The sequence below is a fragment of the Gobio gobio genome (genome assembly GCF_949357685.1).
Source record: "Gobio gobio genome assembly, chromosome: 7".
Taxonomy (NCBI): domain Eukaryota; kingdom Metazoa; phylum Chordata; class Actinopteri; order Cypriniformes; family Gobionidae; genus Gobio; species Gobio gobio.
The window spans coordinates 23,903,093-23,921,396 of record NC_137103.1 but is presented as its reverse complement, the minus strand read 5'-3'; the positions used below and the strand labels follow the sequence as shown (position 1 = coordinate 23,921,396).

At 37.8% G+C, this 18,304-nt stretch overlaps 1 protein-coding gene across 2 annotated transcripts in view; it reads right to left on the bottom strand.

Moving 5' to 3' along the window:
- Positions 1-39: 39 nt before the first annotated feature.
- uxs1 (UDP-glucuronate decarboxylase 1) overlaps positions 40-18,304 on the bottom strand; it is a 111,501-nt gene continuing 93,236 nt past the window's right edge. For both annotated transcript variants that reach the window (XM_079821026.1, XM_079821027.1), the window contains 4 exons: positions 9,957-10,017; positions 8,949-9,006; positions 8,768-8,871; positions 40-870 (listed from right to left, as the gene is read on the bottom strand). In XM_079821026.1, the coding sequence (XP_079677152.1) occupies positions 739-870; positions 8,768-8,871; positions 8,949-9,006; positions 9,957-10,017 (355 nt within the window). In that variant the 3' untranslated portion in view covers positions 40-738. The remainder of the gene's footprint in view (positions 871-8,767; positions 8,872-8,948; positions 9,007-9,956; positions 10,018-18,304) is intronic.

Here is an 18,304-nt window from a genome sequence, read left to right as displayed (position 1 = left end):
GGACAGTTAAAAGTGGGATAAAAAAGGGAATACAGTGAAAAATCACAGTAAATATTTTATTAAAATATTCTTTTCACCTGAAATCAATTTTAGATTCAAAGTTCTGTATGAAGTTTCACAAAGGTAACAACAGATTTTACTCAAAATCATCACAAAGATGAAAGCACAAAGAACATTTTCCAAAGCTTTTCTTTAATCCGTGTCCTCAAATTTCAGGACAGAGCCGAATGAGGTTTCCTGCTCCAGACCAGACATTCAAGATATTTAAATAATATGCAATAGCTAATTTCCATAATTTTCTGCAGGCGCCCGTTCAAAAAACAACAAAAAAACCCATACAAACACACTGCTAGCTTTGACAATGATAAAAAAAAAAAAATCAAAAACAAAAAAACTAGATCACATCAATTATAACGGCACAGAATGTAAACACAACAAAAATGCGCAAGATGATCTAAGCTTGCTTTAAATAACAGACAGACGACTGACAAACCAAAGTGCAAGGCAAAGTTTGTAAATTGGATTTCTTTGAGGCACATTTGACTGAAAACAAACTCTTTAAAGACAGCTCTCTGCCTGAGCTGCATTTCAAAACATTTGCGAAAAACATGAAAAAACAATTCCTTTTTTCAAAAAGATGCATCTGGTAGTGGGAGGTGGGAAAGCCACACTGTAAAATGGCTGCTGGATGTCTAAGGTCCTCCGGTATCCCAGCATCCCTGAGATGAACACAATTCATCAGTTGTGTCTGGGTCTTCCTTTTTTCATCCGTGCCGCCTTGGGTTTGGGTATGTATTGATTATTGGCTTGATGCTCCAGCTCTCTGCTGAAATACTGGATGGTTTTGTTCAAGCCTTCCTCCAGTGGCACCTGCAAACACACAAAGTGCATTTGAATGAACAGACAGTTTCAACTCAATTATTATGATTGGATCAACCACAACTGAGACTGTTGTAAAAACTACATGCGTACTATGGCTGTGTCCGAAATAGCCCCTTATACCATTACTTTTTAAGGGGACAGCCATTTGTACATGTTATCAAGCACGTTATAGGACACACGCATTCAATCCCACAATGCTATGCTTGGTGTTGGCCAAGTGATAGAACTGTAATGCGGTCTGCCTTGAACTACTTTAACCGTGCGTTTCCATGAAAATAATTGCACACCTTAGAACGTTAGTCAGCCAATTGGACTCAAAGCACTCAACAGCCCTGTAGTATGTGTGTGTATATATATATATATACAGTGAGGAAAATACGTATTTGAACACCCTGCTATTTTGCAAGTTCTCCCACTTAGAAATCATGGAGGGGTCTGAAATTGTTATCGTAGGTGCATGTCCACTGTGAGAGACATAATCTAAAAAAAAATCCAGAAATCACAATGTATGATTTTTTAAACTATTTATTTGTATGATACAGCTGCAAATAAGTATTTATATAAGTATCTAAATAAGTATCTGCTAGAATTCTGACCCTCAAAGACCTGTTAGTCTGCCTTTAAAATGTCCACCTCCACTCCATTTATTATCCTAAATTAGATGCACCTGTTTGAGGTTTTTAGCTGCATAAAGACACCTGTCCACCCCATACAATCAGTAAGAATCCAACTACTAACATGGCCAAGACCAAAGAGCTGTCCAAAGACACTAGAGACAAAATTGTACACCTCCACAAGGCTGGAAAGGGCTACGGGGAAATTGCCAAGCAGCTTGGTGAAAAAAGGTCCACTGTTGGAGCAATCATTAGAAAATGGACGAAGCTAAACATGACTGTCTATCCCCCTCGGACTGGGGCTCCATGCAAGATCTCACCTCGTGGGGTCTCAATGATCCTAAGAAAGGTGAGAAATCAGCCCAGAACTACACGGGAGGAGCTGGTCAATGACCTGAAAAGAGCTGGGACCACCATTTCCAAGGTTACTGTTGGTAATACACTAAGACGTCATGGTTTGAAATCATGCATGGCACAGAAGGTTCCCCTGCTTAAACCAGCACATGTCCAGGCCCGTCTTAAGTTTGCCAATGACCATTTGGATGATCCAGAGGAGTCATGGGAGAAAGTCATGTGGTCAGATGAGACCAAAATAGAACTTCTTGGTCATAATTCCACTAAACGTGTTTGGAGGAAGAAGAATGATGAGTACCATCCCAAGAACACCATCCCTACTGTGAAGCATGGGGGTGGTAGCATCATGCTTTGGGGGTGTTTTTCTGCACATGGGACAGGGCGACTGCACTGTATTAAGGAGAGGATGACCGGGGCCATGTATTGCGAGATTTTGGGGAACAACCTCCTTCCCTCAGTTACAGCATTGAAGATGGGTTGAGTCTGGGTCTTCCAACATGAAAATGACCCAAAGCACACAGCCAGGAGAACCAAGGAGTGGCTCTGTAAGAAGCATATCAAGGTTCTGGCGTGGCCTAGCCAGTCTCCAGACCTAAACCTAAGAGAGAATCTTTGGAGGGAGCTCAAACTCCGTGTTTCTCAGCGACAGGCCAGAAACCTGACTGATCTAGAGAAGATCTGTGTGGAGGAGTGGGCCAAAATCCTTCCTGTGCAAACCTGGTGAAAAACTACAGGAAACGTTTGACCTCTGTAATTGCAAACAAAGGCTACTGTACCAAATATTAACATTGATTTTCTCAGGTGTTCAAATACTTATTTGCAGCTGTATCATACAAATAAATAGTTAAAAAATCATACATTGTGATTTCTGGATTTTTTTTTTTAGATTATGTCTCTCACAGTGGACATGCACCTACGATGACAATTTCAGACCCCTCCATGATTTCTAAGTGGAAGAACTTGCAAAATAGCAGGGTGTTCAAATACTTATTTTCCTCACTATATATATATATATATATATATATATTAAACAGCAAGCACACACTATAGCGGCAACTAGCAGCAGTCCATCCGGCACACTCAAGTGTCCAAATTCACTCACTCGTTTTCATTAGTGGACTAATGTAGGGAATAGTAAATGAAGGTATAGAGGGCAATTTCAGACACAGCCTTGCTTGTTTTTGCAAAAAAGGATTGCCAGAAAGACATGGCGGGGAATGAGTTAACGTATGTATGCATGTATGGAAGAATGTATGTACATTCAAACTGTATGTATACATATTAGTGCTGGGCAAATTAACGTGTTAACGCAGGCGATAAATTTTTTCAGTTTAACGCATTAAAAATATTCAACGTAATTAACGCAGCGTCCGTTTTTATATCCATTTTTGCCCAGCGTTACATTATATGATCACGCTATTATTCATGTAAATGCTTTTAAACAATCTAAGTGCGACAAGACAGAAGAGAACACGCTGTATGTCAATGTCCTGTCAGTGTGGGTTCGTCTCAATCAGCTCCCTAGTTCAGGAGTCAGGGCACTGATCAGGGAGTCGTCCACATTCATGTACACGATATACTGATTCCCCACCTAGGAAGCTAGGGAGCTAATCGAGGGACACCCTGACACACACACACACACACGCATGCCAGTCTCGTGCACACATCGAGTTCTCTTTCGCTCTTGAACAAAAAATAACAACAACACAAAGAATTTTGCCAAAATGCCAGTTTTGTCAAGTATTCACATATTAGGAGTCTTAAATTAATTAAATAACGTCTTTAATGAACTTGTGAGAAAATGAGATGCGCGGGACAGTGTGTCAGATCCGCGTCATGTTTGGCAGCGGCCGATCTTAAAGTGACAGCAGCATTGTGTCACATGCCTGTCCTGTCTTGTGGAGCACGTGGGGTGTTTTGTTATTTTGGGCCATGTGCTCTTGTCTCGGTCTGATCCCTCCCCCTTGTTATCTGATTAGTGTTTGATTTCTCCCACCTGTTCCCTCCTGATTTCTTCCCCTTTAAATAGGTCTTTGTCGGTACGTTGTCTTGTCTACGTCTCCCGTTTCCCCGTGATTCCTATTTGGTATGTTTGAGTTTTTATTTGTAATTTTGATTGTGTTTTTCCCCATCGTGGGTTTTGTTTTGTGTTGTTTCTTTTTGTTAGAATAAACCACTTTTTCCCTGCATACAAGTCCTCGCGCTAGTTTTTCCTGAGTTTACGTGACATAACGTCCCGACCATGTCTAGGACTCAGCAGAGGAAGGACTCAACTCAGGAACCTCTCAACACCTGTCCTCAGTTTGAGAGGATTTTACAGTTTAGAGCCCTGCAATTACTCCGCCAAGAGGGGAAACGGGAGATGTACCGACAAAGACTGAACACAAGGGAACTATTTAAAGGGGAAGATATCAGGAGGGAACAGGTGGAAGAAATCAAACACTAATCAGATAACAAGGGGGAGGGATCAGACCGAGACAAGAGCACATGGCACAAAATAACAAAACACCACATGCTCCACAAAGACAGGACAGGCATGTGACACACTGATGATGCCTCATTAATGTTCACCAAAGAACAATGGGAACATAATTTTTTTTTTTGCTTTAATGATGATTAATCTATATTTCTTTTATTATTTATGCAGTTAAGAAAGGTGTTGATAACTTTATTCAATTTCTGTGTAGACTATGTCTAACAGGGAAGGCCATGGGTAAATATAACATTTATTATAATGGGTTTATGTAAAGATTGTTTTTAAGTTCAATTAAATTAAGAGTTGTTCTTTTTTAAAGCCTAATAAATGTTGAAATTGGGAGCTTTCAGTTGTACTGTAATGTAATGTCATTAATGTTTCATATTAGTATCAGTGAAACTGGCCTTCATTCATAAAAAGATGCCATTACAACACATTTAAAAAATATGCTGTCTTAAAAAAAAAGAAAAAAAAAGTGATTAATCATGATTAATTACAGAAAAATTGTGATCAATTAGTAAAAAAGTAATAGATTCACAGCACTAATACATATATGTATATATGTAAGAAAATATGCATGTATGAACGAAATGGATGGAGGGAAGAGCATGTATGTATGGATGAACGGATGGATGTAGCCTACAGTATGTATGGAATGTATGTACGTAATTTTTTTGTTGCATTTTTACTGTAGTCATGGAGTTTCCTGATGTCAGGCCTCCACAGACAGCACACGTCCTGAGCGAGATCTAAATCCACATGGATGGCCCGCATATAGCATAAGCAAGAAAAACTCACTGTTCAGAGTCACGCTAGTCTACTTTGCTGTGATAGTCGGTGTTTCCAGTGTTACCGGTGTTCAGACGCGACACCGGTTACATCACTTGCAGCATAACCCGAACGAGAGTCGCAGCACAGACCAGCAGCAGGAGTCAGATTTCATTTATCAGAAAGTGAGGAACTGAATGACAAGAGGACGGCGGAAGATTTGGTTTCTACGTGAAATGTAAAAGCGCATATTTAAGTAAGTTTGTCATTGTATTGTTTTGTTGTTGTGTTTTTCATTAAGAATAACAATGAACCCACCATTCAAGCAACCCACCGCCGAATTGGTGCTAATTCTAAAGTGAAAGTAAAATGCGCACAACCATTCATAATGGTGCGTGTCTACTGGCGCGGAGTAGATTGAGCGTTTTCAGTTCATTCTTTATGATGCCAAAGGAATTAATAGAACACACTCTTGTGTCAGTTATGAATGCCTGTGCCGTCATGCGCATTTTACTTTTGCTTTAATGATTTAAAAGCGAGGTTCAAAAGAGGGAAAACTCCAACTCAACCCTAACTTACTCATCATTTAAAAAACAGCTTGTTTAACATGAAATACTTCTCGATTAATGAAAAAAATTTTTTTTTTCACAATAGACCACAAGTGAAATATTAAGAAAATAAATTTGATTAATCTCTCATCGTCTCTAAGAGAATATACGCCATTAATGCAGCGCCAGATGCCATATAAGCTTGATTAAATTGTACTTTTTGTAGTGAATAATTAGAAACATAAATCACAATAAAGTCTGTGAAACAGAAGGACCACCTCTCGTCGAGGAGCATTCAAGTGGGACTGGGACTTAATTATGCCATGGAGGGATAAAAGATCACAATGCAAACGGGAGAAGCCTCATGTTACGGTCGTCACGATCGCGGATGACAACATCCAGAATCAACACTGTTCATGTACAGTGGGGTAAGATTCAATTAATTTACATTTAACCAGTTTAATATGGAGAGGCACTGAAATGTCGACCTTCGTTTATGTGTTTTTGAACTACACCGTTAACGTTACATGACGTGAGAACAGTTAGTGATTTGGTTTAGTTAGTTTAGTTTACCATTTTTGTAGCATAAACACCATCAAACTGATGAGAGCTTTGGATTTTCCAATGTTTCTCTATGGCGCTGAAACCTAAAAACGTCCGAGTTCCGGTCCCAGCGCAACTGATACTCAACCGCCATAGACCCTTTTCACATTTCCGAGTTTCTCAGAAGCCGAAGTCGTCATAGTTGGGTTAACTTTTATAGCGGTGAATGAGAGAATACATTAAAGCTACACTGTCTAACTTTTTTTGTTTGTTCTTAGCTAAAAACACTTAGTTCTTTCAAAAAAATATGTGCTCATTAATGCATATTTACTTCTTTCAAGTAATAAAGTATTCTCGTAATTTTATAATATGCCATTGAAAATACATACAGTAATGGGTTAGAATGCAGGTCGCCATGTTGCCCCTCCATCTTGAAAGTACATCAGCCAAAGAGGGACATACCCGTGAATTCAAGCTTTGCCTTTCGCGTTTTAACACTCGATGGCACCATGTCGAATGTGGACGAGGTCGAACTGGAAGCCATATTAATCTTGGACTAAATCAGCCACCGTAGGAGTTAAACGAAATCGGAATTGAGAGGAAGAGAAACTAATATTCACTGGATGGTCATATACCTTTTAACCACTAGATGGGGGAAAATATCACACAGTGTAGCTTTAAATATATTTTTTTCATCCCCATTTGCTCAAATAGCAAAAGAAAAACTCCACAATAGTGATTTCACAACTTTCAAAAAGAGGGGAAAAATAAGAGTGAGATTGATAACGGCAGTCAAAAGAGAGAAAGATGTTAATTTTACCATCACTCCCATAGACGCTGTATTAGAAACACTCTCACAGCAGCGGTAACTTGCTTTTTGTAATTTGATGCAAAAGTAATATAATACAAAGTATTAGTGTTATAAATGTACATACATTAAAAAAAAAAATGAAAATACAAAAAACATTGTAGGATTTACGCGTCATCACAGTCTGTGAAAAGGGTCTATAGGCTCATCTTCGTTCTAGGGGAGGGGCTTACCGATAGGTCATTTAGGGTGGCATATGAATGACAATCCACAGTCTCCTCAAATAGTCTGTTTGCAAGCAGCAGAAAGCCACCTTCATGTGATGCACATACAGTAAACCCAAGTGTTGTTTACTCAAATTAATAAAAAAAACAATATATTGACACGTTCTGTTTTCTAACATACACCGTGCATGTTTGTGATGACGTAAGATGAGCACAAGTGCACCAGGGTTCAAGAGAATCAAGTTGAGCAAACGTGCCTAGTGTGAAAGCCCCCTTAGTTCATTTGTGTAGAATGTGTCGATTCTTGGCGCTGTTTATGTTCCACAATGATGCCGGCTCCCAGGCATGCTGAAAATCAGCCGTTATTGCAAAAATATCAAGCCCGATCTAAAGTGTAGAATGTTTTTAAACATAGACAGAATAAATAGTGCTCTGCATACTCTGTAAAACTGGACCACAACAGCACAACGTCTATGGAAGAGAACATCAAACATACTCTCTGCAACTGGTTACAAAGCATTTAACGCTGTTGTAGGTTATTTAAAATATCTAAGGGATGAACTCGCGTCTCGATTGGACTCATTTAATTACGCGCTGTCAATCATGGAAAAACTTCACGGTTTTATGGACAGCGCCATGTTTGACACTGTCGCTATGGTTATCGTTATGGTTAGCTAGAATGCGGCTGTGACTTCAGCTGTTTGCTCATACAGCTGAATGAACATATTCAAGCGACTACTTTAAGATCCTGAATGAAAAAAGCATTTCAGGATTCACACTTAAGCAATCCTGCAAATCCCAATTGACCGTGAACACAGCCATAGTAAACACCTTTCCTAATTAGGGCTTCACTGAATAACACTTATGTTTTGTGACAAATAATATCATTAGGTAAAAGTTCATGCATAGATTAGTTATTATTTATTGGTAAATTATTGGTTTATTAACCAAATGATTAATAAACTATTCAGAAAACAAAGGAAACGAAACAAAAAAAAGTTAGATTATTCGATTAATCGAAAAAAAAAGGCTTGTTCCAGCCCTAATTTATGTATGTATGTATGCATGAAAGAATATATATGGATGGAGAAATGTATGCATGTACAGTCATGTGAAAATTACTTGAACAAACTGAAGCAAAGTTGTAAAGAGTGGACCAACATTCCTCCAGAATGATGTGAGACTAATAAATCATGGAGAAAATGATTACTTCAAGTTATTTCAGCTAAAAGTGGATCTACAGGCAATTGAATGATAGGGTGTCCTAACTTTGTCACCCATGGCTTTTCCATTTTGGCTTTATTTTTGCTAAATAATGTAATAATGTGACAGTGTAATATGTCATGTGTTGTTGTTCATCTGAGGTTTTATTTTCCAAATTAAGACCTGCCAAGGACCAAATACATTTTTTTTCTGTCCTGATACAGAAAACCATGGAATTCAATAGGTTGTCCTAACATTTTCACATGCCTGTACATATGGATGGATGGATGTCATATAGGTATTGAATGGGTAAAATGGTGAGATGTGATGATCAGTCCATAACTCACCACAGGTTCCCAGCCCAGAAGCATTTTGGCCTTGCGGATGTCTGGCCGTCTCCTCTGTGGATCATCCTGTGCTTCTGGAAGGAACTGAATGTGACTGCGGCTCACTGAGGATACATTCAGCGGTTTGGTGTTAATTTAGATTCTAACTAGCCATTTGCAATTTTATAGAATTTCTACTTACCAACTAGACTTTTAATAAGTTGTGCAAACTCCAATATGGTGTGTTCCTCTGGATTGCCCTAGAAGAGAGCGGGCATGAGGAAGAGATCAATAGGGTTAGATGGGAGAGGGTGTTAAAATCGTTTTCACATTGAATTGACTAAGATTGAAAGCCAAGCAATTCACCACTTGCTCCGTGTTAAGGGCTATCAGTTCAATTAAACGTAACAAAGGCATAATTATTCTGTCAAATGTGCATAGCATAGCTCTGAAAAGTGAAATGTGACAGCCAATAGATTGGTCTTTTTAGGTTTATAATATCTGTCTAGTCCATTTATAACAAACAGTATTTACTAGCGTAAACATATTTTTATGTAATCAAATAACTAAAAATCTGATGTGTTTTGGTTAATATTACTGCCTATGCAAATACATTTATAACATTGCAAGTTGTGTAAATTAACATATTATAAATAATCAATAGTATATTTGCAAATTAACGTAGATTAATAAACGTCATAATTGAATTTAAAAAATCTAGTGCTATTAAATGAATAAATATAATTGAATTGCATAAGTTTCTGCAATGGATCACGATTAACCACACCTAAAATTTTTATGTGTAACGTTAAATATATTTTCACATTGAATATCTATTTCTATCTTTTTTATTTTATTTTTAGTTAAATTTAGTTTAATTATTTTGTGTTTTTGTCAGCTTTTTTATTATTTTTTATTTCAGTTTTAGTTGTATTTGATTTAGTACATCAAGCTAAACTAAATGAAAGTTATAAATGTTTCCTTGCCAGCTATTTAAAATAAAATGCGGGGTTTTAATATTTTATTTCAGTTAACATTCATTTACAAATAACCATTTAAAAAAAAAAAAGATTTTAGTTTCAGTTAACTAACAAACCAGTACTAATGGCTGTACATTTCTAGGAATAAAACGATTATTATAGCCATTCAATAATATTATACCTCAATGTGTGGGCTTGTTAATTTAAGCAAAATTTAGGCAAAAACTCACCAGGTTAACTGGACTACTGATGTTACTGTTCATCAGAGACACCAGACCGTTCACCAGATCACTGAGGGGAGAAACAAAAGAAAACTTAACCAGAGTATGTGGCATCACGACAGTGCAGTGAAATAATGATTCAGATGTGATGACTAAATGTGAAGTGAAGAGGAAATTAACGAAAAGAATGAATGAAATGATAAAATATTTAAACTCATTAATTCAACATAGGCATTTGTCAATTTGCAAATCCATTTGTATGAATGAGTCACAGTTAATTTCCTCTACAGGGTGCATGCATATTCAGACACGCATATATGAATTCCTTTAGTGTGTGTGTGCGCATGCGCATGTGGGCATGAACACAGTGGGGCAGCAGAGGTCTCGCTAACACATCAGCACATCCATCCAAACATTCAGGTTCAACATAAGATATTCTATTCAATGTAGGATTTTCTGCAAACATCCAGTCTATTCAGTCTCACATGTTTAGACTATTAACAACACTGCCTTTCAGTAACAGCTCAAGTGCTGTCATACATAACAACAGAACCAAAAAAATCCCTGCTAGTACTTGTCAAGTGTAAATTATGATGCTTAAAGGGATAGTTCACCCAAAAATGAAAATTTGACATTTATCTGCTTACCCCCAGGCCATCCAAGGTGTAGGTGTCTTTGTTTCTTCAGTAGAACACAAATGGAGATTTTTAACTTCAACTGTTGCTGTGTGTCACTCATAGAATGCATGTCAATGGGGTCTAATTCTATTAGGGTAAAAAAAACATGCACAGACAACTTCAAATTAATCCATGCGGATCGTGACGACACATTAATGTCTTAAGACACGAAACGATCGGTTTCTGAGAGAAACCGAACAGTATTTATATAATTTTTTACCTCAAATACAACACCATGTCCAACAGGGAAAGAAGGTCAATGTACACGATCTAGTGTAGAGACATCACTTCCTGTGTGTGAGGTCTCTACACTATATCGTGTACATTGACCTTCTTTCCCGGAAGTGCTGCGCTTTCAGGGCTATTGGACATGGTGTTGTATTTGATGTAAAATATTATATAAATACTGTTCGGTTTCTCTCAGAAACCGATCGTTTCGTGTCTTAAGACATTAATGTGTCGTCACGAGCCGCATGGATTAATTTGAAGTTGTCTGTGCATGTTTTTTTTACCCTACTAGAATTAGACCCCATTGACATGCATTCTATGAGTGACACACAGCAACGGTTGAAGTTAAAAATCTCCATTTGTGTTCTACTGAAGAAACAAAGACACCTACACCTTGGATGGCCTGGGGGTAAGCAGATAAATGTCAAATTTTCATTTTTTGGTGAACTATCCCTTTAAGGTCCTTTCATTTTACATGCCAAGGATTGGCATTGGATGCATTGCCGATTATGAAAAATGAATAGTTGAGGATAGTTGAATATTATAATGAATAGTTGAAGTCTTTTCAGGAACTGGGAAAGAATTTGCTAGAACTTTTTTGGCCTTGAGAGTGCAAAAAACAAAGAAAAAAAGATTCCCTCAAGTTCAGGTGTCTGCTTCCCTTGCATACTGTTGCCCTTGACTGTTCTAGTTGCTTCTTTTGTTCTCATTTGTAAGTCGCTTTGGATAAAAGCGTCTGCTAAATGACTAAATGTAAATGAAATGTAAATGTGCTTCCAATCCCTTCTCTAATAATCGCCCACTTACAACGAGAAGTGACAAAGCATTTATTTGAATGCTTTATTGCCATTTCTTTTGCACTGGACCCAGTAGTCTCGTCCACTGTGCCCATTTCATTGGCCCAAAATCCCACTGTAGATGAAACACCTTTTCTTTTGATTAGCAATTAATACGTTGTGAAGCAGTTTTGCTGCTTGACACAATAATGGCTCAGTCAGTGTGGATGAATTGCTTGTTGGATTTTTTTTCCCCGATTTATGCCTAGTTAGAGAACCGTGTTAGTTCTCATTCCAACAAAATTAAAAAAAGTTATTAAACCTTAAATAAATCTTTCCGAACATGTGCTGCTTCTTTTGCTCTGATCTCTGGTCCTGTTGTCCCCCAATAATATGAATGTTCAAACTGGTGATTTCCATCAAGTCAAGTCACCTTTATTTATTTAGAGGTCCGATTGTTTCAAAGCAGCTTCACAGTGTTAAACAGGAAAATAATGCAACAGAATTTGATTCGGCTGTACAGCCGCTCTGGAGAAAACGGTGATGTCACCCAGCTCATTTCAATTATCGTATAGTGACAATGTGGGCAGATCAGTCATTTAGTTGAATTTGAATATTAAGTGTCCCCAACTGAGCCCTTCCATGTGCAAATATGTGTAGCAGATTCATGCAAACTTCTGAATACGTTTTGTCAAAACATTTCTAAATGGCAGCTGTCATCATTTGTGTTTAGCAATTCATAAAAGTCTAAGAAAGTGAATAACTTATATGTGAACCAATAAATTCCAACAGAGAGGTAGGTGCCACCACATAGACCTTTATATTGTGTGAGGCAGTCCTAAAGCCATTATTATGTAGGCAATTTATTTGAATAGGTACAAATCAATGGGCTTTGTGTTGTGCTTCTTACCACAACCTTTCTCAAGCTGTTTCTCAAGTTATACACTTGCCTAATTGCATGGAGGGGGTTGTGAGAATGTTCTGAATAAACAAAGAGGTTGACAGAAACATCAAACATCACTTTTACTCCTAGGGTTAGCGATTTTTCAAACCCCCCTAAGTGTTGTGCACTTCCTACGCGTTTGTGCTTCACATATGAATTAGACCTGTGGCTTTGGCTTATTGAGATGATAATATGGTTTTCTGATATTGTTATTCTAAGTGATCAGAATCAAAATTTCTGCCTGGCAAATCCAGGATTTCTCACTTGCATGTGTCCAATGACAACAGAGCTGTCCTGTCCACATCCAATTTGCACGAACGAAGCATCACAGAGTACACCTAACTTTATGCAGGCCACAAATGCACACTTTAGGAGATCTAACAGCTGGATTTATCAAAGTTTGCAAGTCTCATGAAATTAAATATTTATTTGTTTAAATTATATAGATTTGCTAAATGTAGACTGCATTCGAGAAAGTATTATATTGTTAGCCTTTAGTTATAATGTTTTTTTCACATACCCTTTTTCATAATATTTCATTAGGCAGAACTGTTAAACAAAGACATAAAATCTAATGAAGACAGAGAATGAAAGCTCCTTGGGGATCTGTGCTCAGACCATAGACTGTAAAAAAATATGAACGACGTGACTTCATTCTCTTCCACTGAAGAAAAGTGAAGCCTCAAGAGGTCCGAATATGGCGCTGACATCTTGCGCAGATTTGGAACTGGAGTCTGCGCAGTAGAGAGCAGAAAGCAGAGCCGCGATATCAAAAGCCTGCCCACACTCTCGCAGATGCAGAACAATTCATTATGTCGGTGTGAAATAAACAGTTATGGAAATGTAGAAATTAAAGCTAAAGCTCCAATCTCCTCCCGAAAATCCCGAAAAAAGTCAGTTGGTGCCTCAGTGACAACTTCACTCAGAGAATCTCTCAATCTCAGCTGTCAATCATGACGTCACACCCTCCGTTTTTAAAGCATCAAATAACTAACTTGAAACCAAACTTATTTAAAAAACGAACACTTGAAATGAAATCATTGTGATAAAAACGGCCTAAAATGATAGAAACCAACTTTGGAAAAAAACTATTTGAAGTGTAATTTGATTGTTTAGTTTGTCTCGTGTCCATTAGAATACACGGAGGGGCGGGGGTTATGAGCTATACTGGGACCAACCACCTGGGGGCGATCGAGGCACGTCAGCTTTGCTGCAGGCTTGGCTCAGACACTGATGCTCTTAGCGCTGTCAAAATAAAAGCCTTCTAACAATTATTGGCAGGACCTAAAACTAACTTTTAGCCACACCTGCCAAAGGCTGGCCTTTTTTTTTTTTTTTACCAGCCACAAAATACATTTAAATGCAGCCTTGGTGAACAGAAGATAATTCTATTAACAACATTAAAAATCGTACGCATCCCAAACTTTTGAACAGCAGTTTAGGTCTTGGTGATTTAACGTTTAATTTTTTTTAACGTTTAACGTTTAAACCATTAATTATAACACCACCAGCCTTCTTATGATTTCGAATCCCGGCTTATGGTCCTAATCTGGTTCTTTTCCGGCCACACATTCACTTCCTGTTTCTCCTTCTCTGTACAACTGAAAAAAGGCAAAATTGTCAAAAATATAAGATAAAAAGAGGTAATTTATTCAAAGTCATCATGACTATAGGAATTAGAGGTCGACCGATTCATCGGTTTTGACGATTAATCGGCACCAATAGTTGATTGGTGGAACAATCGGTTATCGGTAAAAATCAATACAGATAGTTTTTTCCGGATTGCGTCTGTTGCTGGAGCGGCTGAGAAGGGTGCGCTGTCATTACACAGTACGAGAGCTCTGAGAAGGTCTGCTGGCATTATATAGCACGAGAGCGGCCTCTAGAGGTGAAATAAAAACGATCACTGGCGTTGTTTATACGTGAGGCTGCGCGCTGAACGGAGAGCACATGCTGCACAGAGCGCGCTGACACACCTTTGTTAATGCAATATGAACTAACATGAATGATCAAGATACAATTGTATCGATCAAATATGAATACATGCTGTAAAATGTGTATTGCATAATGCATATAGCTCATGTGAGCTAGCTAAATAAGCTAATACATCCTTGTTAACAAATGGGACTTGCTGTCTGTTACCTATGACATTTACATACATTTTTCTATTATAGTTAAAGGAACATTTATTTATATAAATGCTTATATAATTCTTTTCTGTAGAATTTGTTCTGTTAGAACTTTTTTAATGTATCCATATTTACATATATAATTTAGCAATTTCCATGGTTCAGTACTGTTTTTTTATTTTATTTCTTGTAATAAAGTTCAGCACTGTTTTACGTAGAGTGTTATGTTTATTTATTTATTGATTGATTCATTTATTTTTATCCAGTACCCATTTTAAAAACTATCGGTTGATTAATTGGTTATCGGCAAGTGTGGTCCAACCTAGTTATCGGTATCTGTAAAATCCACTATCGGTCGACCTCTAATAGGAATAGTTCTCCCAAGCATGATTCTGTAATTATTTTCTGACAAAAATTCTCTTGTGTTCCATGGAAAAATACAGGTTTAGAATAACATGCAGGGGAGTAAATAATGACAGTTCATCTCTTGGATGAACTATTCGTTTTAGACGCGCACTGAATACTAGCTCCAAGAGTTGCTTTTGATCTGTCAATACAGCAGGAAAGACGGATGGTGAATTGGTCCATTTCCCTTTAATAACACTATGAGATCAATCATACCGGTCCATCTTCTCTTCACTGGCTGTACGCTGCTTATTTGAGATAACACTCCCGTATTTATCTTTAGGATGAATCAGACAAGGGCTGCAAAGCTATCTCCTTGAACGGTGTGGGCTCTGACCCTGAGAGGGGTATCAAAGCCAATGAAAAGTGACGTTTCCAACCAAGTACCAAACCGAGTTTCCTCCGATCATCTCTCCCATTATTAAGTGTGATGGATGACAGTTACCTTTTCCTCCAGAACAAATGCATTTTAATATTCAAATTGAAACGGTACCAAGTCGATACTGAAATGAAAAAAAAAAAGTGACGATAACAGCATTTTCCTCTAGTATTTTGAGCGCTGTGTTGCACAATCCTAATTAAGTGAACTTTGCACATCCAGGAAACTGTTTGTTCTGCTGAAATAGAGAGACATAAAATAACCAACGATGGCTCAGTTCTCTTACCCAGCCGTAGTGTCAAAAACAAATAGGCCTAGCTCTAGATGAAACTGGCTTGGTTAAATTACACTCAAAATCGGCTACAAAAAGTGAACGTCTTTTGAGATAATTTCTTCCTTTCTGTTCCCTGAAGGAGGAACAATTATAAAATGATATGTGATGGTCAGATAAAAGAGGCATTTACAAAACTGGTGAAGGTCATACAACACTAACAAGGTGGCTCTGCCAGACCAATGTACCCATTCTTCCAAAATGTTATATTCTACCAAACTATTTTATTGCCATACAAAAGAAGAATACAGTAACTATGCCAACAGACTGGGAAAGGTTACTATCCTTTTCCTATGAATCCAAGCATAGTTAAGCAAAACCTGTCAGCCCTCAAATACAGGGAGTGCAGAATTATTAGGCACGTTGATTTTCTGATCATATTTTTTTTCCAGGCACATTTGACCAATTCCAAACCACAGTAATCCTAATAACTACTATTAATTTAGTATTTAATAATGTATAAGTGATATATAATTGTTCATGAAGGCTGGAAATGAAAAACACCTTATATTCAGGTGTGCAGAATTATTAGGCATGTTTTCTTTTACAGATAAATTGAGCCTAAAAAGAGATTTAACTCAGACTGAAAAGTCAAAAAGTATTAAATGCCCATGAGAAGGATGCAATACTAATGCAATACTAGACATTGCAGTTAAGGCATGACCATTGGACAGTGAAATGCTCGTTGGGTCAGCAGGGTCAGACAAAAACATGTGGCGGAGAAAAGACACCTGTTAACCGCAAAAGAATTAAGAATTAAGGTGAAGAATTAAGGGTGAAACCATCAGGAACCCTTTAGTCTCCAGCGCCACCATTTTCCAGAGCTGCAACCTACCTGGAGTCTCCAGAAGTGCAAGGTGTCAGGATCTCAGAGACTTCAGTTAGGTAAAGAATCCTAAAAAATGACCCCCACTAAATAAGAATCATAAGCTGAAGTGTTGTAAAATACATGAAGCCTGCTTTTTTATAGGCTTTATAGGTTTTATAGGTTGAGAATGACTCTTGAAGGACTAGCACCACATCCTCTAGTACCACTGTTTGAAGAATTCATCTTCCAGAATCTGGCAGTACGTTTTGGGAGTTCATTTTAGTCCATCCTGAAGTCCGTTTTGCAGAGATGGACTAAAAATGAACTCCCAAAACATACTGCCAGATTCTGGAAGATGAATTCTTCAAACAGTGGTACTAGAGGATGTGGTGCTGGTCCTTCAAGAGTCACTCTCAACCTATCTGTCCATAAAGCCTATAAAAAAACCTTCTTCATGTATTTTACAACACTTCAGCTTGTGATTCTTATCTAGTGGGGGTCATTTTTTAGGATTCTTTACCTAACTGAAGTCTCTGAGATCCTGACACCTTGCACTTCTGGAGACTCCAGGTAGGTTGCAGCTCTGGAAAATGGTGGCGCTGGAGACTAAAGGGTTCCTGATGGTTTCACCCTTAATTCTTCACCTTAATTCTTAATTCTTTTGCGGTTAACAGGTGTCTTTTCTCCGCCACATGTTTTTGTCTGACCCTGCTGACCCAACGAGCATTTCACTGTCCAATGGTCATGCCTTAACTGCAATGTCTAGTATTGCATTAGTATTGCATCCTTCTCATGGGCATTTAATACTTTTTGACTTTTCAGTCTGAGTTAAATCTCTTTTTTGGCTCAATTTATCTGTAAAAGAAAACATGCCTAATAATTCTGCACACCTGAATATAAGGTGATTTTCATTTCCAGCCTTCATGAACAATTATATATCACTTATACATTATTAAATACTAAATCAATAGTAGTTATTAGGATTACTGTGGTTTGGAATTGGTCAAATGTGCCTGGAAAAAAAATATGATCAGAAAATCAACGTGCCTAATAATTCTGCACTCCCTGTATATAGATCCCCTTGCAAGTCACACCTAACATAAAAAATATAAAGGCAGCTATATAATTTTCTTGTATAAGGAGCTATTTATACAATACAAATATTATAAACACTACATGTGTAAAACATAAAAAAAAGTTGAAATAATGTGCTATTTGAATGTGCTAGGCCCTGATCAGACAGAACGCGTTTTTGCAGTGAGATACGCCTTTTTTGAATAGATTTCTTTTGGCAGAGAGTGTAATGCGCGCTGCTTATGCGCCCCGGCGCCTCGCGTTTTTGAAGGAGCACTCTGAGCGCATGAAGTAAAAAAAAAAAAAAAAAAACTGAGCAGAAAACCCGACGTCATTAAATTTTTTCCTCCTTGTCCAATCGAATGAATGAAGAGGCGGGCCTTCCGTTGTGGCGACGGTTATCTTGATTAGACTGACAGCACAGCTGATTTTGGGGGTTGCCTAGAAACATAAAAAAAAACCCGCAGCGCACTGCTATTTTCTAAATAAAAAAAAAACTAAAAAGGCAGTGTGGTGCGCCTCGCGTTTTCAAACCTGAAAAACACGTTGTGTGTGATCGGGGCCTTACTCTTCACAAAATGACAGCTTTTTACAAAAGATACATTCA